This window comes from Epinephelus moara, chromosome 2, assembly GCF_006386435.1.
Source record: "Epinephelus moara isolate mb chromosome 2, YSFRI_EMoa_1.0, whole genome shotgun sequence".
Lineage (NCBI taxonomy): Eukaryota > Metazoa > Chordata > Actinopteri > Perciformes > Serranidae > Epinephelus > Epinephelus moara.
Genome location: NC_065507.1, coordinates 40,077,529 through 40,104,661, shown reverse-complemented (window position 1 = coordinate 40,104,661; position 27,133 = coordinate 40,077,529). Strand labels below are relative to the sequence as shown.

At 40.4% G+C, this 27,133-nt stretch overlaps 1 protein-coding gene across 1 annotated transcript in view; it reads right to left on the bottom strand.

Annotated features, from left to right (window-relative positions):
• Positions 1-26,889, bottom strand: part of ngef (neuronal guanine nucleotide exchange factor) — a 40,016-nt gene extending 13,127 nt beyond the window's left edge. Inside the window, exons 1-9 of the mRNA XM_050055824.1 lie at positions 26,391-26,889; positions 19,119-19,224; positions 12,846-13,187; positions 12,272-12,336; positions 6,903-7,153; positions 5,329-5,489; positions 5,065-5,217; positions 1,357-1,486; positions 1,113-1,187 (exon numbers count right to left, since the gene is read on the bottom strand). Of these exons, the coding sequence (XP_049911781.1) occupies positions 1,113-1,187; positions 1,357-1,486; positions 5,065-5,217; positions 5,329-5,489; positions 6,903-7,153; positions 12,272-12,336; positions 12,846-13,187; positions 19,119-19,224; positions 26,391-26,604 (1,497 nt within the window). The 5' untranslated portion in view covers positions 26,605-26,889. The remainder of the gene's footprint in view (positions 1-1,112; positions 1,188-1,356; positions 1,487-5,064; positions 5,218-5,328; positions 5,490-6,902; positions 7,154-12,271; positions 12,337-12,845; positions 13,188-19,118; positions 19,225-26,390) is intronic.
• Positions 26,890-27,133: the final 244 nt, after the last annotated feature.

Sequence of the window (27,133 nt, the reverse complement as noted above, 5' to 3'; positions counted from 1 at the left end):
CGCGCGGCGCATTTAAGGGCGAGGAGAGGGGCTCATTTGATTGGTGTGATGTGTGTAAAACCCACTCCACGGCTTCTCTCCTCCCTCTTTCCGAATTGCGCTGGTAGGAGGGACGGAGGTGGGAAAGAGGAGTAGCTGCGCCAGCGCGCACGGTGTGCCAAACTTACAAAATCCACCTGGCCACACCCAGTTGGCGAAGCGCCAACACCACAACCAGGTTGTGATGTCTGGTGGGAGAGGCACCGCACAGAGAGGAGGGAGCTGCTGGAAGAGAGTGTTATTTAAAAATCTGCCTGTTTTTCTGCCATTCCAGAAATCTGCCTACACACTGAATATGGTGAACTTTGTGGAGCAACTGCTTAGACATAAAAACACAACTGAGCACAATATCTATCAAATTTGCTGTAACCTAGACAAAGTGCAAAGTCATTGCAGGGTTACCGGTCACACCTGACTAACAAACTCCAATCAGAGGCATCAGTATGAGTGATTTCTTAGCAGCTGGTTTGCCGAGATACTGGCAGAGCCTTCCGGCCTCACCCAGTGTGAGCTGGTCATACCCTACAATTACCTCACTGCTTTATCCCAACCAATGAAAAACAAACAACAAAGCAAATATGTTGTTTTAAAGGGTCTTATTATTTTCTGTTAGTTGAAGTGTATTCTGACTGTCCTGGTATTAAAACAAGAGACTGGAAAACCCTGTTTTTTTGTTTGTTTGTTCCTTTGTTTGTTGTTTTTTTAAACTGGTCTAGTTAACCACGTTCTCAAACCTATTTAAAATCAGTTATACAGGAAAGAATGATGAGATGAGAAACAAACCAGGGATGGTGTAAGTCACCCAAACACTGCACAGCCGTTTGTTACAGATGGTTTTCCAAGTTTGGAAAGTCATCATGGCGACATTCACTTCGTCTTTCATCTTTAACAATCAGTGTAAATTACGCTGTTCATGTATCCAGCCAGGAATGTGACCTTTCATGTATTTGACTGTACGTAAATAAATGTGTCAACACAATGACAGTCATAATGATATGACTATCATTGTGTTGACTTCCTCCTTACTGCCTTCCTCAACCCAACTTGGGCCCCGCCCCTTGACTGATGCTCACCTGCTCCAGTTGCTGATGTGCTTTTATAGCATTTGCCTCCCTCTCTGAGTTTTCTTCAGCTTTTTTCAGGATATTCTGTATGAGAAACAAAGTCAAATAAAAACAACAGGAGCCTCAAGCAGAAATCCTCTTCAGTACCAAGCCCCTATTTATTACTGTTAAAATATATCCAATCTCACTTGCAATTTTACTGCACAGTATCTATTTGTATCTGTTTAGTTTTAAGTCATGTTGGCACACTCACCTGTACAAGCAACTTGAGCCTTGTGATCCTCTGGAAAGGAAGGATTAGGAATGAGGTAAAGGACAGGCCCCTGACGCGTGGATGGTTCTCCAGTGCAGCCATGGCTTCACGAAATGCCTGGTTTCCCTCTCTGGACAGTAATGTTGAGACAACACAATGCTTAGTTGATGATACAGCTTCATTACAAACACACACTTTCTCTCTCTCTTTTTGATGCGCTGGCAAAGGAAAGAGAAAGAATGAGAAAAAGACACTGTTACACTAACCTAGATCATTAGGTTTCTGCTGATCATCCATGGATAATGATCACATTGGCTCTGTTGAGGGCTCATTGACTTCACTGTATTAAAGAATCTTACTCTAAGTAGGCTCGAGTATAATTTTCTTAGTGTCAACAAATCCCATGAAAATTCTTAAACCAACAATGTGTTAGGCCATCGCTCAGTACTTTCAAACCTCCCTACCCAGTCTGTGGCTAGCAGCTTCAAGTCTGTTGAAGATGTGAATCTTTAAAAAGAGCTCAAAAATATATTTTAGTTTTTGTCAAAAAGTCTGGAATAAAAAGTCTGGTTTTGTGTGCAATTTGTTTATTTTGTAGTAATTAGTGCCATAGCTAAATTTAAATTGGCTGAAAAAATCATTTGAAAGACTGAATTTTGTGTAAAAAATTGTGAAAGTTCTCTGAGACCCCTCTCAACTCTTAAAGGTGCAAAATGGTTTAGTCCACCCCTGTAGACCTACTATGATTTGTCTCTAAACACAACTAGAGCCAAGTAAGTGACTGCTCATGCTGCTGGAGCACTAACGTACACTGTCATGTTGTTCTTTTTTTATAAAGATTATTTTTTCGGGCCTTTTTGCCTTTAATGGATAGAACAGAGTGAAATGGGATGAGAGAGAGACCAGGGGGGTTAACATGCAGAAATGGTCGCAAGCCGGAGTCGAACCTGCGACCGATGCAGCGAGGCATCGCCTCTGTACATGGGGCGCCGGCACTATCCACCACGCTACCGACGCCCCAGAAAAGAAATTTTTAATTCAATTTATTTATTTATTTTTTTATATACTTTATTAATCCCCAAGGGGGAAATTCAATGTATTCACTCTGTTGTCATATACATATACACACAGGCCCAAAATACACACAAACAGCACCTTTAAATGTTGAGACGTCAGAGTGAGGGGGCTGCCCATGGACAGGCACCCCGAGCGGTTGGGGAGTTCGGTGCCTTGCTCAAGGGCACCTCGGCATTGCCCAGGAGGTGAACTGACAGCTACCAGTCCACGCTCCATATTTTTTTGGTCCGTGCCGGTTCCCAAGCCAAGTCCCTATGGACTGAGCTACTGCCGCCCCAACAAAAACAATGGACAAAAGAATGAAGGAAAACTTACTTTATAAAAATAAATAAATAAATAAAAATTTGAAAAGGTGCATGAGAGAAACATGGATCAAGAGATGAAGGTTGGGGGGCCAACGGAGACTGCTTATGCATAGGGCTCAGACTTTGGTTTTACGCCCTTGATTATATATACAATGTTTATAAATGTGTCTGATTGACATTTTTACAGAACCACTGTAGATTGCAAAACAGTTTAAAAAATGGCAAACAACGGACGCAAACAATGTATTACCACAAGATTACATCTCTCATTTTAATTTTATGTCTTCCTCAACATATCTTCTGCAGCAGGCTCTAGAAAACTGTGTGTATGCCTGATCTGAAGTATGTGTTAGGTGTGCACTACCGATTCTTCCTTTTAAAATGCATGTGTGAGAATTGGCGTATGCACATTTTTTGTTTGTTTTTGTTTATATGTCTGGCCCCAGGGAGGCATGGGTGTTCCAAAGAAGATGGCAGAAAGAACAAGGCCTAGGAAGCTATAGCAACACACAAACATGACACACAGTGTAAAGGTTACGGAGGAATCCAGCCATGAACTGTTTGTTAGAGCCAGATGAGATTTTAACTTGACACAAACTACTTAGAGCAGCTTCACCACGTTCAACAAGAACAAGGTGTGTTGGGGCTACAGTTGTAACTATAAAGTATGGGCAGGTAACAAATATACGCTGCTCCCATTTTACATTTAATACAATAAAAACTAACCTGTGCTTTCTCACTAAATTGTTTAGCAGCTCAGTTTGTTTTGTATCTAGTTGACTTGTCACATGGCATGAATGTTGTGGAAGTCAAGTCTTCACGTTTCACTTGTAATGATGTATGTTGGTATTCCCTTCATACTGATTAGACATGACAATCACTCATCAAATGTGACGCCCAGTAAAGAGCAGCAGCATTTCCCTGTGAGAAAACACTGCAAAACTGTTTTACAACCCAGTGTCTGAACCAGGACATAAGGAAGATAAAAGTAAAACAAAAAACTTGATGACAGGAGAGACGATGGCAAGATCAGCAACAAATCCCTGATTTTGATTTTCCAGTAACCTTACTGGTTACTGGAAAATCTTTTTCAGTTCTTTTGTCTTTCATGAGACTTTTTTGATGTTAAGAAAGATATGATGTCTCATTAGCCTTATCCTTTAACGGTATACTTTGATTAAACAGTGAAGCCCCTCAACACAAATCAAGACACTTACTGGAACCTGCTATTTAATAGGGACTGTTCTCTATTCATCAGAGGAGGGGGGTGGCTGAACCTGTATAGCAGATCAAGCAATCTGAGGTCTTATGTGAAGAGGTTTGCTCCTGTACCTCTTTTAATGAATGTGAAGTAAGCGAGCAAATCTCTTTTGTTTTATGAGACACAGTCTGGAAATAATCTGTTCTGAATGGCAGCTAAAACCTCTCAAGAATCTCCCAGCCTGTATGAGGAAGGAGCATGCTTCACAAAAGAGAGAAGGAAAACAGCTCCTCTCCTCCTCCCAAGAATCACAATAATTAGTCACTGCGTTTTTGCACATAATGTCATCTTGTTCCTCAACTGATATAACTAACATTTCTACATTGCAGCTCAGCCACCGATGTGATCGTATGCGACAAGTAATTAGGCTCGGCACTCTTAACACCCTTATGATTGTGTTCACTACAAAACAGATGAACATAACATCTAATGGACCTGCTTTCTTTCTTGCATCTCTAAAATATTAGCTCAAAAACCAGTCACGGGTTTTACAATTTCCATATTCAATTTGAAAACAAGCAGCAGGTCTCAGAAGTTTTTCCAGTTGCTGGCAGAGGTACATGCCCTCCAAGGCACCTGCCTTCTGCAGCTCGTGGGAACGCCACACTCTCACTCAGGTATGCGTGGTTGATGAAGAGAGACACACGTATTATATGCATAGCCAACCACACCCTGCACATCACATTTGTCATGATCAAAAACAAACCTGTTCTCTACTGAAAAGACGAGCTGACAACATTCATAGACATAAAAAAAAGCACTGTATGAGGGATGACGCCTATTATTCTTTCTTACAGCTCCTCTCTCTCCAGGCATGTATTCGTCATCAGTTGTCAAACAGGCTACAGTTTTGTTCTCTTTGAGCTCTTGTATTATTTACTGCTTTCAAAAGACAAAAATACTGTCTGATATAAAAAAAATCATAATACATTTTGATAAATCATCACCATTTGCTTCAACAAGAAAAAGCTTCCTGTCTCATATTCCACTGAACAAATAACTGCTAGTGTATGAAGAAGGCATGGTCCACATCGTAACTGATGTAGTTATAAAATAGGTACTCACAAAATGCGTCTGTAGTTCTTCTCCTGGTACACCTGGTTAATGACGTATTTGATGAAGACACTGAAGTGTTCCACGGCATGGAAGTAAACAATGTCACACACATCAGAAATCAAAATAGACTTCTCAATGCGGTGCTCGAGATCCATCAGGAACCTGAAATTTGTAGGAGACCATTATGCAGAGATGTGAAGCAAAAGCTTGTTTGCTGGACTGGAAGTATGATGATGTATGATCAGATCTGTGTTAATCAAGACCTTGTCCTACCTTTCACTGGCTTTCATGACCTCCTCGATGTTGGAGAACAGAAAATGCATGTCAGATGGGCTGAGAGTGTTGATTAAAACAGGGTTACGTAGGAAGTGAGTCTCTAAAATTTCCAAACTCTTGTAGTACGATGCTTCTGAGGTAACAAGCTCAAACATGGCCTAGACAGAAAAACAAATCACAAGGCCACATTAATACTAATACTACTAATTAATACGATAAAAATTCCAATGAAGTATGATGCTGATCCTGCTGGCATAACTGGCTATGGCTGGTTTCACTGATTTTCGCTAAAAAAAAAAAAAAGACCAAATTACCAGATTCAAATGATGGATGTGTAACACAGTAATTAAATTGTTTTTGTGTCGATGGAATCCATGTGGCTTCACAATCTGTTTGCATGAATATTCATGAAGCAATCAGCTGTCAGTCTCAAATTTTAGCCATGCTAGCCATACTAGCAATGTGGCTCTAAGTATGGCAATGTTGGTCTTTCAGCTGGTCTGTCCACCAAGTTGATCCAGACTGAAATATCTTAGCAGACATTCACGGTCCCCAGGTGATGAAATTGGCCTTCTTTGGTGATCACTTGATTTTTCCTTTATAGCCAACATGAGGTCAACATTTTCCTCTAATCAGGATGTTATCAGCTCATTAAATGGCCCTTGTCTGTAGTTATAAGCCTCATAGGGGTCAGGGGTGTGCTACACTTACTGGTACGTTCAGAAGGCTGTTATCAGCCGTTCAGTGGCTGTTACCAGTTCATTAGGTTTCACTTTCACCTTCATCAGATTTAGGTGCCAAAAAGACATGGTCAGGTTTAGAAAAAGATCATGGTTGGGCATCAATACTGGTTTCACATGGGACTCAAACCCTAGTGTCTTGGATGAAAGTCTTCTTTTTCACCCATCCACCAGCCCTATATGTGGAGTTTTTCACAAAATGGGAGAAAATCCCAGTAACGTCCTTCCTGACAGAAAGCCATTTCTGTCAGTATAATTAATTTCAAAGTTTCATTTCATGGCCTGATAATGGCCTTTGTAACCTTAAAGTAGGTGTAGTAGGCTCCTACTAATCCATATCTATGATGCTTATTATAACTGATACCAGAAATTTCATTGCCTTATAACAGCCAAATTGGCTGGTATTTTTGGGCTTTCTCAACAATTATTTGATGGATTGCCATCAAATTTGCTACAAACATGCATGATCCTCAGAGGATTAATCTTTATGACTTTAGTGATTCCTTGATCTCCATCAAGCACCATTGGCTGCTTAAATTTCACTCATCCTGTAAAATATCCCTATATCTACTAAATAAATTGTGCAGACATTCATTGTCCCCAGATGATGTATCCCACTGACTTTTTCAGATTTTTACGATCACGTTGACATTTGTGGTTTTAAGGGAAATGTCTTGACAACGATAAGATGGATTGCTGAGTATTTTGGTACAGATATTCATGATCTCCTCAGGATGAATTGTGGAATAACTGTGGTGACAAACATCAGGAATGCAATATTTTACAACTAATGTTTGCACCTATCCATATCACCTTCACAAAATTGCTCACCTCTTGCATTATGATTTCTTTATGCGGTAACTGGGTGAGTAGGCCACTGGCCTGCACAGCTTCCAGGTTCTGCCACAAGCTCAGTGACCGAGCACTGTTCCTAAGCTGCAGCTGTAACACTGGAGGGGACATGCCACCGGACTCTGCCACCACAGTCCCTGCTGTGACAGTAGGAGAGAGGTTCTCTTGCTGCCGCCGTTGCTCGATCTCGTGCTGCTTGGAGGTGTCCCGGTATTCCTGGTACAGGAAGGCTGGAGGGTCAGAAGACAATAAGTCAGGTACACATGTAAAATTTGTTGTGGCTTTTTGCAAATACCTGGAATACCACTGTGCTAAAACTGTGACACTATTAGGTGGGAGAAACAAGGTGAGGGAGGGTGCACTCTCATTTTAGGTAATATTACTTTGTTTGTCCTGCTACTTTTATGCTTGGTAATCCTCTCAGACAAATAGTTAAGATCCCGAAAGCCTTTTCTTGACCAGTTACCATCACACTATATAACTATCACACATGGGCAGCAAAAAAGAAAATTGTCTTCTCTGGCAAGCTAGCAGTTTTATACAACAGCAAGTGTATAACAATATCCTGCAGCTGGTGGGCACAGAGATGTTTCATCTCAAGTTTTTATACAAAATGCAGACTTTCAAATTTGTGCTGCAGAAGATAAACCACATCGTCCATAGTTACTATCTTCTCCAAAATATGAGCAAATTAATACAACAGTACTTGGCAAACAGCCAATCAAATTGCAAAGGAGCAGCAGGAAATCAGCCACACTTGGCATCACATTTGTACCATTCTGCTTTCATATCCAAAGGCTTTGGGCATGTGTATTAATTTTTTCCCACACTCGGGGCAGTTGTCATCGGGAGCATGGGGCTATCTCTACATATAGCTGTCTCTTGAGACAAGCGCAATTAAAACCCCTAAAGTCCAGCAACTGACTTTAAGTTGTAAAATGATGATAAATAACAGCAACAACCAAGGATTTTTATGTGATGCATTAATCCAGAATCATATAAATTTATTAGTTACTCAGTACCAATAACACCTGCTGCCAGCACACAGGGCTGTGCCCCACTTGCCCCATTACCTCTATGTCTATGGGACATTTTCGAGACAATATAAGGAACAGTTTTAGACAGGCTCGGAAAGGCTGTGTTAACCTTCTGTCTTTCAGCAAAAAGTGCTCCTACTTCATAATTTTCACTTTTTACTTCCAAATTTGCCAAATACCTGAGCAGTTTTATAATATGCAGTGTGATAGACTGACAGTGCTGGGGGGAAATTAAAGACTTTCTTATACACCAGTCTGACAAATATCCACTGAAATATACATGGTAGTGGTAATACGATCAGTTCTGTTGGTCATCTTCTGTTCTGTCATCATGACTCATCAGAATGTGTTGGTATTTGTGTTTTACAGGTGCACATTGAAGTTACACTATCCATGAACAAAAATAAAACTAGATTATTTTATTCGGCCAACAAAATCTGTTAGATGGGTATGACAGCGCCATTGGCACCCTTAAGTCTCACTGCCACCCTTTTGCAAGGAACCTTGGTGTTATTTTGGACAGTGACTTTAGGTTTGATAAGCAGATAAGCTCTATTGTCAAAACGAGCTTCTTCCAGCTAAGACTATTAGCAAAAGTAAAGGCTTATCTCCCCCGAAATTATTTTGAGAAAGTTATTCACACCTTTGTTACATCACGCCTAGACTACTGTAACTCTTTGTTTGTTGGTCTTGACCAGTCAGCACTGCGCTGTTTACAGGTAGTCCAAAATGCAGCCGCCCGCCTGCTGACTGGAAAGAAACGGCGTGATCACATTAGTCCTGTCCTTGCATCTTTGCACTGGCTGCCTGTTAATTTTAGGTTCCAGTTCAAGGTTTTATTAATTGTTTTTAAGTGTTTCAATGGTCTGGCACCGTCTTATTTATCAGAGCTTGTACAGCCTCACAGTACTTCTAGAGCACTTAGGTCGTCAAACCAGCTGCTCCTGGCAGTACCTCGGTCCAGACTCTCTATTCGTGGAACAGCCTACCTTTCCAGGTTAGAGCTGCACGGTCTGTTGAGCACTTTGAAACATTACTGAAAACCCATCTTTTCTCCTTGACGTTCAGTCCCTGCTAGACGAGAATCCTTGGCTTTTACTCTTTTTACTCTCTTATTTCCTTTTTTATTCTAATTTTAGTTTTTAAATTGAGCTCTTACTATTTCCTTTATTGTTTTATTTATTATGATATTTGTGTATGATTATATTATATTTCAATAACTGTACAGCACTTTGGTCAACTGAGGTTGTTTTTAAATGTGCTTTATAAATAAAGTTTGACTTGACTTGACTATTACACTGTGAAGTCCAAATTTCCACGGCATAGACTTATTATTGCAAGCTAAACAAGCAGATTATTAATTAATAGTATAATATTCAAAAAATAAATATAACATATTGCATAGTTGGATGAGAAGTTGCATTTAATTCATATTTATCAGCATCTCAGTGATTGTCTGTGACGACAACAAGTAATGTTAATAACTTTTAAACAATGACCCACATCATCACATTTATAAGTTAAAGAATCTGTGCTCTTGCAATTTTTCACCACAGAAACATCAAGCTGGTATAATGCTGCAACACACAATACATTAGTTGAGCCAGTTACCATAATAGATATCTTTGCACCCAAAGACACCCTTTTTTTAATGCAATATCTGAAATGGATGCAGTGGTGTCAGGTAATTTAATTTCCTCCTAAATAGAGACATGTGTACCTGGCTTTGAAGACAATGTAGTGGACTGATTGAACCAATCGACTTTTTACTTGTCTTTACAATAGCTCACAATAGCAATCTGAGGCTAACAAATAAAATTGGAAAGGCACAAGCAATGTCAAGTCACATAGTGCTTGGCCCAACACTAAAGGATACTGAAGCAGATTTTGGGATTGATTCGCCCCTTGCAGCAATCGTGGGGATGTTCTCAATTTGAGGCTGATCTGATTATATTATCTGACTGGATCAGTCTCCCTGATTTCAACAATCCTGTAGTGTGAAAGGAGCAGCGATGGAATATTGAGCAGAAACCCACAATAGCCAATGAGAGCAAGCTGATCAGGGAGCATCACCAACATGTTTCACACTAACAATAAAACTTTATTTCAAACTTAGCTCCAGCTCATGCTGCAAAATCTGTAAGCCATGCTGATTCCATTTTTCAGTCTTGACTTAATCTAAGTTTTTGTTGTTTTTCACAGCAAAACCCAGTACACACAAGTATTACCAATTGACGACGACAGTTCACCTCCATGTTATAGACTGTGAAAACAATGTGATGTCCCCCATTGGTATGTGGATTCATTTTGATGGCATTTTGGCCATCGCCATCTCAGTTTTTTTAAGCTACAAGTGACCATATTTAGGCAAAAGGGTGGAGCTGTGGAGGAGCGAGGGATGGATCTGACTGAGAAACTGAAGACACTATCAGTAGACAGCCTGTCACTCAAAGTAACCTGCCCTTAATTATGCCTTAATAAAATATTACAGCGTGAGTTATAAAAAACTTCACCCTCTGTACAGTTGTCATGAATGTTGAAATTAGCTATAGAGACCAAAACTGTTTTTGTATCAGGCTGTAAATGTGTTTATTTCTACTGTAAAGTTAACACATTCTCACTCCGACCTCGTCACATATCGACGTTTGGTCATGGACTTTCCATGTCGAGATATGACGTTCCAGGTACCCTGGGTGCGTTGGTTGTTGATGTTCTGGGACGCCATGTCAACTTCAGCCTGTTGCTTGAATTGTCTGTTCAAAATACACTTCTGTTTTAACAGGAAATGTACAGTTTGCATACAGTCTCAAAATAAATGCACTACGTCAGTACAAGACCTGGAATTTACTTTTTTTTCCTTCAACAACAAATTCGCATGGTTACATTTAGTAACCACACGCACATGGTTTGGTTTAGGAAAAAAAGAACAAGATTTGGCTTTACAATCTTTCGGGAAGCAAAAACCGACCTCCCGGATGAAAGTCGCTGGTTGTTGGACCCATCCACCGCCTCTCTCACCCCCCCTACTAAAACTTCCAACAGTGTCTGACCAAACGGCAGTATTCGAGAACTTTGGAGTAAGACCGCGTAGGTAAAGTTGGATATTTTAACATGGAGGTCTGTGGGGAGTGACTGGCTTCTGGAGCCAGCTTCAAGTGGCCATTAGAGGAACTGCAGTTTTTGGCACTTCTGTGTTGGCTTCATTTTTTAGCCCCAGAGGTTGCCTCTTGCTCCATGTTTTTTTTTTTCTGAAATCATGTTTGATCACGCAATTACTGTGAGATCCTAACTCTGAAATCAATTAGATGTAAACAGCAAGTTGGTGGTCCTGCATCTTTGGCTAGTTCATCTGGTGTGTGAGTTTGTAAGGATTAAAATATAAAAAAAATCAGTTAAATCTGTTGTTATGTTTGTGGTCTCCAGGTTTTTAAAATCTGTTCAGATTAAAATATCCTCTGGTGCACCCAAGGCATAAGGCCAATAATGTTGCCAGCACTGCATTTGAGGAAGAAGAATGCTTATATTAAACGTATCTGCAATTTGATATTTCTTCACCATAGCATGTGTGTGGCAACATGTGATTAGGAAATGGTAGGTTTGCTTAAGTTTATTTAACTAAAAGTTAAGAGATTGCTGATAACAACAGCAGCTCTTTAAAGGGAACATTGGCTATGTGTATATCAAGAAGGTAGGTGACTTTGAATAACAGGGGCCTGTTGCATAATCTCCCTCAGTCATATACTGCAGATTGCTTTGGTGGGCGTAGAACTGGACGGAGACTTACATAAGAGAGAGAGTGAAATGCGCATACATAGCCAGAGAAATGCACAGGTTGGAAAAAAAGAAGCATAGATATATGCACTGTTTCTGCTCTTTGGTTTACAGCCTTTGAATTGTTTACCATGGTCCCACAGGTGAGCTGCTGTCTTGAGTAAATTTGGACTAATCCCTGCAAATAACCATTATCCTGTATACACACCGAACAATACTATGGTGAGAAGTCTGTCAACAGAGGCAACTATCAGCTTAAAAAGGCACTCAACCTTGAACAAGTCAGAGATATGCAGTAACAGACAAAGCTCAGTGGAAGTGCTGAAGCCTTATCAAGCCTATTGTTGTCTTAATACATCGCTTATTAGAAATCTATGTTTGCATGTGTGTTGCATAATGTGAAAGCGTGTGTCTTACCAGTGTTCAGTCCTAGTCATATAATATATTCCCAAATAAGAGATGATTTTTGTAGCAACAGCTCTGGAGGTGGTAAAAGTGGGTGGAATATGTACGCTACCCTCGCCCCATGTCTTTCCTTACCGATGTTTTTGACAATGTTGAGGCTATGGCAGATTGTCTGGGAGCCATCTCCATTGCTCAGCAACCTAAAGAGAAAAAATAGGAAATTTTTGTTTGCACAGGCAGACAGGTGGCTGATTATATTCCCTTAATGCTTCATTTTACTATCAAACATTGATGCAGCAGTGATGTTTGTGCATTCCAACACAGAAACATCCAATAATGAATTCTCTGCACTGTTTTCTCCATCAAACCTAACAGAGTGAATCCAAGCAGCGGCATTACACTTCACATTATTTGATGGAAATATAAAAACATCCATCTGCGCCTCCTCATATTCACGCTGTAGCCACACAATGAGTCACTACTCAGTCATTCCAATCTCCTCATCACCTATTCTCTCAAAAATCACAGTGTATTTGTAATTTTATTGCTCACAAGCAAAAATACCAATCAATCACTTTTACTTCCCTGTTTTGTGTTACCTATCTACCATTTACTATTAGCAGAAACACACAGTTTGAGCCTTACAAAAATAATCTGTATTCATTTCTATTTCTTACACCTCTTTGTTTGCAGTATAATTAGATCTGACCTGAGGTTGGCGTTATCCTGGTCTGCTCCGTCAGAACTGGGCCGTTGTGAGCTCATGATTTTCCTTTTGACCTCCTGTACAGTGCAAGCTTCAGCTGTTTGCTCAGACAGCTTTTTAATGTCTCCACTATGAATGCCGTGAGTCCGGTAAGTGATCATGTCAGCTGTAAAATCTTGACGCTGGCTGTTGGAGGCAGCAGATATGTCCACACTCCTCCCTCCTCCCACTCCTCCTCTTCTCCTATCCACAGCGTCCCTGTTATACAGAGCATGTCTGCTGCTGGCCTCACCATTGCTTGGCAACACAGTTTTGGAATGATGGAGCTCTGGTGAAAGCTGAGGGCTGCATTTGACAGCAAAAAAACACACTTTAGAATCACATCCATAGCAGCCACCGTCACCGAGGAACTCAAATTCTTCAGATTGCCATGTAATCAGGCCACGTACATCTGTCCATTTGACATGTACATTATGTACATTTGACATGTGATTTTCACTGTTGTATTTCAAGTTCTTCAAAGTTGGGTGCATTGTATGCTTTTATTAGACATTCTGTGTCTTAAATAGATCCTCAAACTCTGCATTTCTAGTTGAAATACTGTATATGTCCTGAAGGCTTCAACAAGAATGATCAAGATATACAACCTTTTTTAGCCCCTAATTTCGTCGACACAACAAATGTATCTGCTGTCCTCAAAATCCTGCTATCTATAGTAAACCTTTAAACTGCTCACGGCATCAACTGGGAATGGGCCAGGGTTATCGTCTGGGAATCATTGGATGGCCAAAAAAGATTGAGGAGGACATTCACATCCATTTAGACCATCCTTGAATAGACACAGGTGGCGTGACTTAAGTTCCACATTGAGGTCCTGAAGCCATGCATGTTCTGGTATACACATCATAACAAGTACCGAACCATGCTCAAATCAGCTTCAGTTAACATTCATTCCACCCCCTTTTTTAACTGTCTGTTTGTAATCAAGTAACCCAATGTATTACACTGTGGTGTCTTGTATTACCAAGATCTCAAAAGTATTCACCCCCATGGAGTTTTTCCCGATTTTGTTCCATTACAAACTGTAATTTAAATGGATTTTTATTTGAATTTTTTTGTGACAAGACCAACATAAAATAGTCAAAATTAGTGAAGTGAACTGAAAAAAAACAACAAAAAAACAAAAACAACTTCTTTCAAAAAATTCTGAAAAATAATTTAAAAACACTTGAAAAGTACTGTGTGCATATGTATTCACCCCCTTTGCTATGAAGCCCTCTTTATAAGACCTTGGACTGTTAATTACCTTCAGATGTCACAAGATTAGATGAATAAAGTCCTCCTGTGTGCAATCTAAGCAACCTGGTCTCAGTCATGGAGAACCGGCGCTCGCTCATGACTTCCATTATCTGACACAGACGAAAAACGCTGTGCTTTCATCTCGGCATGATATGCCAGTGGCTGTTATGTAATGGCGCCTGGCGGCATAAGCGGGAAACATGTTAACGCAGTTGAGTCCAAGTAGGCCACGCGGAAGGGGGCCGTCCAGCAACCACCAACTTTCCTCCTGGAGGCCGGTGTTTGCTTCCCATATACCCCCAAATTCCACCAGATGCGTGTTGGTTGCGTCTGCGCTCTGGAACGGCAGCGGAGCCGATACGTTTCAATTCTAGTCAATGTGTGTGCTTCCACCGGCTGCGGCTGTGCTGCGTTCCGGCTCCGTCACAGCTGCGGCGCTCCGGAGCCCTCCGCAACAGATACGCAGGACTTCTATTTTTACCGGACAATGCAGCAATTCAGCACGGAGCAGATCGTGCGGGGCAGGAAGTCGTGCACAGAAACAAAATAAAACATCCGGTTAATTTTCAAAAATAAAATACAAAGTGTTCACTACCTTGAAAACTACATAGGCTAATGGGCAGAGGCAGGCCTGAAGTCAACAGCTCAGAGATTTTCAGACGTCATTTCACCCCGTTGACACTATGGACAAGGAGATGTTAATCATGGAGGTGCACCTAGATGTCTTCCTACTAGCTACTCCTCTGATTTTGTGGTTCTGTTTATAGAAACTACATCTTGTTATATCGCGCGATTATGCGTGAATTCGCGAGAAGGCAAGAAGGGCCTTAATCAGAGACACAACAAAAAGGCCAAAAAATAATCCTGCAGGAGTTGGAACGCTCCACAGCAGAGACTTGAGGATCTGTCCTTAGGATCACTTTGAACTGTCCACTCCACAGAGCTGAGCTTTATGGAAGAGTTGCTAGGGTAAGGGCCTAACCCTTCCATATGTTTAGGGAGTCTCCTACATGCCTTTTGGTGAACTCCCCCCTTCTTACTTCTTTCTTTGACCAATAACTTTTTTTCTTCAATAAGGCCCAGCTCTGTGGAGTGTAAAACTTAAAGCGGTCCTATGGACAGACACTCCAGTCTTCACTTTGGAGCTTTCCAGCTTCGGTGGACTGCTTCTTGACTTTTGGTGGGCAACCCTCTCTTGACAGGTTTTTTGTGTTGATATTTTTTTCCCCACATTTTTTAGAGCCCAACCCTGATCTGCACTTCTCTAGAACTTTATCTCTGACCTGTTGCCACTTGCTTGGTGGTACCTGTTGCTTTGTAGTGTCGTAAACTGGTGGTACCAGGTTTTATTTAGTGGCTTCACAGCAAAGGAGGTGAATACATATGCACTCATATGCACGCACCCTTTTCAAGTTATTATGGACATTTTTAAAATCAATGTTTTGTTTTTATTTCTCTTCACCAATTTTGACTAATTTGTGTAGATCCAATTAAAAAATCCATTTAAATTTCAGGTTGTGATGCAACAAAATAGGTAAACACCGAGGGTGTGAATATTTTGCAATATTTGCACTGTAATTTCCATTAATCTTGCACAGTGATTCACATTTGGTCACCATCACAACCTGTACTGTAAACCCACCCACAGTTCTCCTAGTTTACCACTCACACTTACACTGACAGCTGTTTAATGGATACCTCCTAAAGATAAACTGGGAAATGTTTGACTTGATAAGTTGTAAAATGAAACAATCACGGAAGTATTCACTATATATCACCCTATTTTCATTGCTATGAGGCTAAGACCATCTTCTACCATGCCCACTTCAATGTGAATTGAACCTGTGTATACACTAAATAGGTTAGGGCCTATAAAGTGAGATACAGCACTCTGCAGGCAAAACCAACACATTCTCACTCCGACCTTATTTGGGCATGGACTTTCCACATCGACATATGATGTGCAAGCTACCCTGGGTGCGTTGGTTGTTGATGTTCTGGGACACTGTGTCAACTTCAGCCTGTTACATGCATTGTCTGTTTTCAAAACACACTAATGTTTTCTCAGGAAATGTACAGGTTGCATACAGTCTCTTTCAAAATAAACACACTACATCAGTACGACATCACAAATTAATGTTTTTTTTCCTTCAACAACAAATGCACGTAGTTTGGATTAGGAAAAAAGAACAGGATTTGGCTTCACAATCTTACAGGAAGCAAACACCAGCCTCCTGGATGAAAGTCGGTGGTTGTTAGTCCCATCCACCACCCCTCCCACCAAGCCTCCCTTAAGTTTTGTTGTTTTCCCACCACGTTTCCCCCTGACACTGCTGGGAGCCCTTAAACAATAACGACATCCAGGCACATATCAACACAAAAGGACATCTTTTTTAGATGGTGTCCAACGCTGGAAGTCACTGACCAATCGCCGGTTTTCGATGACTTCGGAGTGACACCAGGTTGGCTAAACCTATGTTCTGTCACCGTCAACGCTTTTTCTTGTTGGATAAAAGGATAAAACTTGATTAAGGGCTAAAATTTGATTAAGGGCTGTTAAATGTTAAATTCTGACAATGTGGGAGATTTAGTACCAAATTCTCAGAATGTGACTGCTGTTACAACCTATGTCTTCAACCAAAAAGAAGAAGAAGAAAGATGAAATAGTGAGTTGGAGGAGTGAGAAAGTTGGCGTTATCCTGTTGCAGCTACGTGGAAGTTCAGTATATATTGACTAGATATGATCAATATCTGTGAAGGCTGACAAGCATAAGTAAGCATTAAAAAAGATCTCCCACACAAGTCCTCTATTTGACAATGTTTTCCCCCTGGAAATGTAGAAAAATGTTCAAATTCACAGGTGGGCTGACAAGCTCAGTGTGGCTCTGCATTAGTGTGGACAAACGTGTCTTCCAGTTTTGGCTCAGTACAACTATTTACTCAGTTTCTAGTTTATAAAGTCCACCTTACTAAAACTAATACAGTCTAATAGAACAGTCCTGAAACAAATCCTCCTTTGTAAAGGTACTAACATTCAGTATGTGTTGAAACTGTTTAGAGAGGTGTTGATTCAATGGCATTATGATGATCATTATGAAGGATGTAGTTTGTGGTGCTGTTGAACTGCACTGAATTATACAAAGAGGTGTTTTTGTTAGTAACCTACCCTCTTTAATATAAATACAGCGGACAAAATAATAGAAACAGCTGTATATGACATGCAGTTGAATCAACACCTCTCAAAACAGTTTCAATACGGAACATGAACTTTAAAGGCGCTGTATGTAAGAATGTGGCCAAAACGCTTACTGCACTCAAATTCAAAATACTGCCGCAAGTCGTGTCCGCCCCCCCCTCCCCTACAGATTCGAGGCAGCTGGACAGCGGCACGTTGGAGACTGATTTGTTTGCCCACGGGCGGCTGCCGTGGCAGGGCTGCGTCGCTGCGTCCTTGATCTTCGGTTTTCCAGCGGACTGTTCGAGCAAGTCTGGCTTCTCTGCTGCTAACGCTGCTGCCGGGATACAGCTGAGGAGACTGCTAATGCTATGTACTGGGACACTGCTAATGCTGCTTGCCGTGCTGCTGTAGCTCAGTCGTAACTGTAACTGATGCTGAGACTCTACTGACTGTGTGACTGGTAGACGGCGGTGGGTGGCACAACAGGCCAAAACACAAATTCAAAACATAAACATGATTTGTGGACTGTAAAAATGTTTTTTAATGCCAATATTCTGGCCGTACTATTGTTGTCGGTGAGATCAGTATGTTATATGAACATTATTCCTTAGTCTCTGTGACATATTAGGAGGATTTTACGACTATTTGCTTTATATTTCTTACATATAGCTCCTTTAAGGTAAGCAAATTTGTTGCAGGACTACTTCAGTAGTTCAGTAGTTTTAGCTAGGTGGATCTAATAAACTAGAAGCTGAGAATATGGGGCCAGTGAGCAGCTCAGTTATAGCAGCTAGTTGCTCTTTGTTTGCCAGTGTAACTGTAGTTCTTATAAAGCATGTGTTACATTATTGGCTGTTCCCATAAACTGTATGTTTTCCTATGAAAAGTTATGCACCCAAATTTGTACATATCCCACATAATCATGAGCCAGTAATTTGTGCATTACCCACGTATTTTAGAAAGCTGCGATCACGTGACCAATGTGCGCTGACAGTGTTTCAATCTGACTCTATCCAGCTTTGTATAATACTGCTGCAACAGGTGCCGTCCAGCCGACCAGCGGCATTTCATAACACCGCAAAAGGTGGACTAGTCCTGGACTCTCACCCGGTTTCTGGTGTTCGCTTCCAATGTAGAGCCAAACCATGATGTTTGTTTCTAAACCTGACCACGTGATTTAGTTGCCTAAACCTAAGTGTCGGTATCTGAAGCCGAAATTACTGACAAAACAGTGGTATTGGACATCTTTGAAATGAGAACAGACTGGCATTTTCGTAGGATCCTACAAACCCTTCTATGAGGATATGTCATACATTCCATATCTCAGCATTAAGATGATGATGTTTACTAGTGAGTCCTAAAATCATCTTTATTTAACAAGAGGCACCAAGCTACTATCTCGTGTTTGGCTTAAGTTTTCTGGTTTTATGAAAAATGACTTTGAAGATAAATGCCTTTTGCAGTATACTCAGTCACTTATAGCTATGAGCTTGTCTTGAAATTTAAAAAAAGGCAACAGTCCTATCACAGCACTGGGTCCTGAACCTTCAGCACACTGCCTCCTGTAATCACAGTCCTCTGAAACAGACTGCTGCTTCAGTGTCAATGAATTCACCTTCAGACAGACCGGATAGGCTTGTGTGCTTATCAAAGACATGATATGACTTTGAGAGTACGAAGTTTAAAGTATAAAAGTGGTGTGTGCGCAGTGTTTAAACAAGCACTGTGTGTGCTTGTTTGTTTTCTGGGCGTGTTTGTGTTAAGTGGTAGGGTTGGGCAGAGAAGGCATGAGGACTCACCGTCTCGCCCCATGCAATGAAGGTGATTTGTGGGGTGAGGGCGTATTAGAGGAAGAGACTCCTGCTCTGTTGGATGGACTGTGGTCCGAACCAGGTCTGTTAGAATCTGGGGTGATAGAGAGGGAGAGAAAGTACAGCAATCAGAAGTGACTTTATGATCATATTGCAGAACTTGTTGCAGACACTTTCAGGTTCACACTCACACACACACACACACACACACACACACACACACACACACGCCCTTTTCACTTTATTTAGACTCTGGCCCATTAAAGAGAGCTGTAGGGGAAACACTGCAGGTGAATAGGGTGAAAAATTAACTAAATATCACCATGAATCTACCCCAGATGATTACCTACATTATGACAACATTTTTTGTATTACAAGTTTATTGAAATTGTATGTTTAAATATGCAAATGAGGCATTACCTAATTAAATATGCACTTTTATAGAACAGAAATCTGAACTAAAATAAACACCATAATGTGAATTTTGGACATTTTCTTACTTTCTTTTATTAATCTAAAAGGGCAAAAAAAGAGGAAAAAAACCTGTGTTTCCCATGTAGTGTTAAAATGCTGCTGTTTTCCTGTCATCCTGACACCAATCATTTCTACTAAAATGGCCATCCATCTACAAGAGGGAAAACTCATGCCTTCAGTCTGACCATAGTCAAAATGTACAATCAGCTGATGATGCAACAGTGCTATTTTTCACTCAAGCAGTAACAGAATCTCCTGTTGGTGCTGCAAGCTACTGTGGCAATCCCACTGTACTGTATGTGGGTGTGTGTTACTCCCACTGAGTGTTTAACTTTGATTTGTACATTCCAACTTGTGACATAAATACAGTATCTTCACATTCAGACTGAGTTAATACAGTAAAATGCAATTAAGCTCTGAGGATATACTGCTGTACCAACTGAGCAAGCCCTATGATATTATAATGATGACATATAAGAAAAATAATCAGCAGTGAAAGAAAGCACATACATATATGTGTGTGTGTATTTGCTGACATGATTGGTGCTGATGTGTTTTGGGAGAACATGACTCTCACATTGCGCAGTGCCCTCTCCTAATCCTTGTGTTGGTGCACTATATTGTATGAAATTATGTGTTCTGAGACACTCATCTCTTACACATACTGGCGCTTGACCTATGCACATGGATGAAGATTTCAATCAAAAGTTTTATGTTCTAAATACGATATTTTCAATCATTGTACATATCCACTAATGTCTGCTCTTACAAGCTTGATATGGTGCTTTCAACAATCCCTCAGTCTAAATCTGACAGGATGGGAGTTTGAAGTTTGCTCAGTTGTCATGGTCTGCTGAAGAGTGTGCGATGTGTTTGAACCCTCCAGAAAAAGCTTCTAAGTAGACCTTTAGTGTAGATTATTTTGCCAAACTACTACCCCCATGATTAAGAATGACTGTTTGACATAATTCAATCTATAATAAACCTTAATGGTTCCAAACCCCATCAGGCCGTGAAATATTTGCTATACGGAGCCACAAGGAAGCAATAGAACTTGGTAAGTAAAGCTGAATAATTATTACATAACTTTACAGGCTATTTCTGTGGTTATTAAAGTGAAACTAGTTTAGTAAGTCATCGTCTCTCTTCATTCCTTGTCACTGTTAACTCTACTCTGACTCTGCTTTAATTTTAATGACTTTTGAAACCATTTCCCCAATGCTTAAATATGCAGAGAAATAAAAAGTACAGCTCCATATTATGCTGGATTTGCTAAATCACACTGGGTGTTTGTAGACATGTTCAGACTGGTGCATGTGTACATTCAATGAAAAAAAACTACATAACATATCTAGCACAGCAGATAATATTGTGAAAAAAATGTCAGCCTGAAGAAAGCAGAAGACTTGAAGAGGTGAAAAAGTCTACCTTTTAAATCTTTATCATGTCAACAGCTTTTAATTAAATGTTTTACCCAATATTTTTTTTAAGATTTTATCCCTGTAATAGACTTGTTAATCAATTCTTGTGAAGAGGCAAATCTTCAAGCAGTAAACTTAAGATCCTCCAGGGACAACCAAAACATGGAGTCCGTCATTTGCCAATTTTTTGAATTTCTACTGGGCAGCCCAAACAAGAGCAGTTAGGATGTAGACAAAGTGATACATTCACCTGTATGGAAGGACACAGAAGAGTATCATTGTGCTGATGTGAGCTTGGGCACCATTCCTTTTATTTCTTCATATGATTCTTCATGCACCATAACTGATACTCCAGTGATTAGACATACCTGCAAGACTGCTGAGACTTGCTATCAGAAGGGTGTAGTAGGCATATATTCAGTCTCACTTCTAGACAAATAGAACTTTGCCCTCTGTAATTAATGATGGTATTATACAGTTGTGGAGTATGAAATGCCTTCAGGCATCTGGGAACCTGTATAAAGAAGGTGAGCCATTAAAAATGAACTAATTAGCCTCTACATTTTTTTGTTTAGGTTTCTTTAAATCCGACATGAGATTAATTTAGACCATAGATGCAATTTATCCCTTTTTTCATTACCATTGGTGGTTGATTAATTTGAGTTCTCTCTTATATTTACACTAATATGCTTAGTCTTGGTGGGGCGGCAGTGGCTCAGTCCATAGGGACTTGGGTTGGGAACCGGAGGGTCACCTGTTCGAGTCCCCGTCCGGACCAAAATATGGAGCGTGGACTGGTGGCTGGAGAGGTGCCAGTTCACCTCCTGGGCACTGCTGAGGTGCCCTTGAGCAAGGCACCGAACCCCCCAACGGCTCGGGGCACCTCACCAAGGGCAGCCCCCTCACTCTGACATCTCTCCACTTTGTGCATGTATAGGTCCTGTTTGTGCATGTGTCTGTCTTTCGGACCTGTGTGTACTTGACAAGCAAGAGTGAAAACATTGAATTTCCCCTCAGGGGGATGAATAAAGTAAATAAACTAATTGGCCATGGCCATCAAGTTTATTTGGGTGGAAGATCTTAATCTAAAATTTGACTATGACTGCTTGGGAAGAATGTGTGTATAAGTAGTCAGTGACAGCTTGATTTGATTTATAAAGTACTTTTGACACCAGGGAAGCTCCCCCTTTCCAGGGCAAAAAGAAAGGAAAAGCCAGTAAAAAATGTTGTTGACCCTCTTAGCAAATTGGCAAGCCATGATAATGATGATACGGTAACATAATGTTAATTTGCGTCACATTTGTTTTGTTTGTATTTTTTTATTCTGATTTCTGTATAGCTTGACATACCAAATTCAATCATAATAAAAATAAAATGTGATTTTTCCATATTAAAATGTCTTAAAACAGCATTTTTTTCTGCTACAAACCTCATGGTTTTTATTAACTGCATGTCATTTTGTAGCACAGTAGGTTAGTAGGGACCTAATTCACTGATATGATATTTCAATGTCAATCCAGTTTACTACAATGTGCTAACACTACTATGACAAGTGGCCCATGCCAGGCATCAAGTTAACATGTATGTTAAGTTAATGCATAGAGACTGCAACATATTGATTTTCTTTTCTTTTTTTTTAAACAATTTAAAACAATGACAATCTTATTTCTTTGTAAATCTGCACACAGCCCATGGATTTGCTTAGCCCCTCCTTGCCCTACTCTCTCCCTCTGTTTATCAGAACACAAATGAGACAAGCTAAAGGAGATAAGAAAGGTAGTTAGTGCACGCTGAGATCCCTCTGCCTTCAGCTCGGCTGTAGCATCTTGATTTGAGCTTGCACAACCCTAGCACCAGGGGTTAAATTGGGCTGGCAGCCAGCAGCACTGGGTCTAATTTGTAATGTGTAATGGCAGCAACAGAAAGTTTGCTGATCTGGCAGGGAGTTGGAGTGGTTTGTTATCGTAGGATACTACTAACATTGCCTGCTACTGTGAGAAAAGGATCAAGGACTGATTAAATCGGACTGCCAGCCAAGATCAATGGTGCACTCATGCTCCTCAGGTGGTTGTTTTTCTGACTTTGATGTTTGTGAGATTTAAGTTATAATGTGGAAACAACATGAACACCACAAAGTTGTGTTGTATTTTATTGCTCAGTGTGTTTAACAACATGTTGATAATGAAAAGGAAACAGATAGGTATGCCTTGAAATATAATTCATTTACACAAATCACTGATTTTTCATATTATTCCAATACCACAAAACTGCAGCACAAGGCTGCGGAGGTAACTGGGATGTCTGCTATGTGCCCCTCAAAAAAGTGTAGATCATTGATCAGTAACATTTCTGCAATATCATTGTGAGCTTACATAGCCTAATTACATACAGCTGGGATTCTGAATCAGTGCATTAAAATCAGTATTTTATCTTTACTAATGTAAACCTGTACCTAATGGCTGGTAATGCATTGAAGATGAGTTTTGTGGGGTGGGCAGCACTAGCTGTTGAATGTACATGTACCGTAATGAAGTGTCACAGAGAAACTGACACCATATTTTGCAAAAATTATCAAAACAAAAGGTTTGAAAAGTTAGATACATTTACATGTATCAACTCAATGAAACCGATAATGTGAAGAGAATCGGTCCATGAAATAAAAGATAAAGTTTATCCACTAATTTACAGACATCTCTTTCACAATGTAAGTCTATGGGGAAAAGGTTTTTGGGCCAGATGGCATCACGTGGCAGGCTCAGAAGTTGTAATTTCACTGTTAGCCTCAGAGCCCGGTGCACTTCCTGGGCGCCTGGTTGCTACAAGATGCTAACTCTGGTCTGTGTCTCCCTACTATGCCCCCCTACCAATCAGATACCACCACAAATAGAATCTAAATCTGCGGTTCTAAGTAGGTTTCTACTTTTATTGTTTTGACCACAGATAACAGTACTGAGCTACCCTATGATTGGAATTTGCCACATAATGTTAGCTACAGTAGCTGTATGGGTAGTCAACTTTTGCTAATGCTAATGGTAGCCTAAGTTAGCGATTTAACATTATGCTACTTGCGGCTATTTCATTAGAATGAAATGGCATAACGTGAATAAACATGACTAAAGACAACATCTCCTATGATCCCAAACTTCTTCACAGCATCATCAGAGTCCTTCTTTTATTGTTTATTGTCTAATTAAGAGGCCTCTAGTGGCAGAAATTCCATATTGTGTGTTTAAGACATGATCATTTTTCAAGATCAGTGTGTCTTCCACCTTCGTAGTCTCTTATACAGACGCCGATGACGTCAGCACGCTGGCTGACTCTGTCGCCTGTGGACATTCCCATAGGAAAGTTGTAATAGAACTAGCACTGGCTCCCAGCGGCAGTGATGTGATTGGATCCAAATCCGTGTACTTCTGTACTTCCTTGACCAATGGCTGATTAGCTTTGCCTTACGCCCGCCTACACCGGAATTGCTGTTCCCCGAATTGTTGTCCGTAGTACAACAGAAATGGAAGTGTTCAGTGCATCGCAAGAAGAGATAAAAATGGATATGATTTCATTTGATTCAGCTGTATTGCAGAGCTGCAACATCTCTGTTACATGTAACACACGTGCCGTACCTATGGCAACGCCGTCACGTGGTCTGGATATCCCCACCCATTTCTATTACAAAACGAAAGACGAATGTCCCCAGACTCCCATAACATTTGTTCAAACCAAAGCGATAACCTGTGAATGCTACAAATCCACTTGTTCATTGCAATGTACAATACATCTGTTTGTACCAGTGGTTCTTCCTCCTTCTACACAAAATAAATACAAACATGATGTAAAAGGAAAGCTTTGGGCTTGTAAGAAGCTGGACTAGCTGTTTTTCCTGCCCCCAGCGATTGTGCTAAGTTGTGCCAAACATGTCTGTAGGCAACAGACTTCCAGGAGGAGAAACTAACATCAATCTTCTCAATTACTATTGCTCCTGGTAAGAAAGAAAACAAGCCTCTTTACCTGGATGTGTTAGAAGCTTCACCAGTATCTCTTCATCTTTACAAATTTTTAAGACAACATTGCTCTAACAACATTGTCTCAACGTCTCAAAATTTTACCACCAGCACTATTTTTGAAATTGTAGGTTTTGTAAATGCAGCCAGTATCTAGCTTCGCTAAGTATGAGCACAGTGCGAAATGTTAGTTGCATGTAACACAGTAAGTTCAGTTACATATTCATTTGTGATGGCCACACTGTGCCGTAATCTGTAGTGCATTTATCAGTTATGTTATCTAACCATGTGATCGTATCCTGATAAAATTCAAAGGACAAAGTTATCAATGCAAATGATCAATATACAGGAAAACTGATAACTGGTGACAAGATCAGGTAATCTTAATCAATATCATAATTTATGATTTCATTTGAACTGGAAACTGCCTCTGAAAACACCTGTTTTAGTTTTGTTTTTAATTTGAGTCACTTGACGATCAAGTGACTGGATTTTGTGACATTTTTAAACAGGCTTCACTATTTTATGACTTTGTTTTACATTTCCTATTTGTGAGACTGATGCTAGTTATATATTAAGTAATCACTTTAATCCCTTCCTTTGAGGCCTATCTGAGATGCCGGGCAAAGTCTAAGCTCAAAGACTTTATTGTTGCATTTGGTGTGGCCCTGTGAATATGTTGCATTCCTATAGAGTACATAACTAATATACTGGATAAAAACACTACAAGCAAAACATTTGTTGAGGTTAATTATTACTGTTATTCAGCTTCTGTGATTGTGTATTGATCTGTAAGTACAAAGCAGGCTGGTGAATAAAACTCCCACCAATACAACAAAATATCACATATGTTTGGTTGTTTCATTTAAACATACAAACTTCAAGCTGTTTTATGTTTTTAAATCATGAGGTCAGAGGCTGACCTTTGGAAAGTACCAACAGGTATTACTCAGACTATTGTGCTGTTAAAACAGAACTCGTTTCTCAGGTTGCATTCATGTAGATTTCTACTGAGGGATTGGAGTACCAAGCCTTTGTTCCACTTTTAATAACAACTGCATGCACTGCCAATAGGACAACAAAGCAGAGCAACAATATGCAGTAAGATTCCATTACTGAGCAGAGACAGAGCTGAATTCCTAACCATGTTGCTGCAGTGTGATTCTTTCAAACAAAGTCGGTCAATGTTGACTATGCATTCATTCAAATAATTACAAACATGAATTTGGCTCTGAGTTAGGCTAAAAACCAACTTCTTTAGGACCAGGAAGTCACCTTAAGTGTTAAATAACTTGTGAGACACAAACCCATATTCCCCAGATTTGGGGTACAGTGCAAATACAGTGTAGAGACTGATGTTTTCTTACTTTCAGACTGCTGAGCTGAGACCAGCCTCTTCTTCCTCATTGACCGATAAAAGCGTGAGTTCCTTTGGATAGGCTCTCTGCTGAAACCAACTTTTGGGTCATCCTCATCATCATCATCATCATGGCTGGGTTGAACCACAGGTGTTGGATGCTTCTGTGCAGTGTCCTGTGACTTCTGCCCCCACTTGCTCCTGAACAGAGCAGTCACAGACATAGTAAATGATTCCCTTTTCTTGATTTAAAAAAAAAAGTGAGTTACGAAGATTCTGCTTGACTTTGAAAAAATGGGGGAAAAGTCATAATTAGCCAGAATCCAGGAGCAAATCCATGACTAGAAATGAAAAGTCCTGCTGAAAAATAAATCCCAAGAACAACTCTGAGAGCGGAGAAGTGGTTCACAGGCCGTGTCTCCTTCTTGTCAGTGGGACAATAGTGTTGTTAGCGACGCAGGCAGCCTGCGGAACCAAGAGAGTGCGTCACTCATTTCTGCCTAAGCTGTAATTATTGCATTTATGACTCTCTCTCCTGCTCTTTGTCCCTCCTCTGATAGACTCCCTCCCTCCGTCCCTCTCTCTACACCACCCTGTTACGTGCTGACATTCCTGAACTGAACCTGGCCTTACCAGCCTGCCTGTATCACGGCTCGACAAGTCTCCCTGTTGTGGAACCTGAAAAGCCACCCACTGACAAACTACAGTCTGTTCACTTCTGTCTACTTTCAGAGTATCTCAGATCCCTCCACA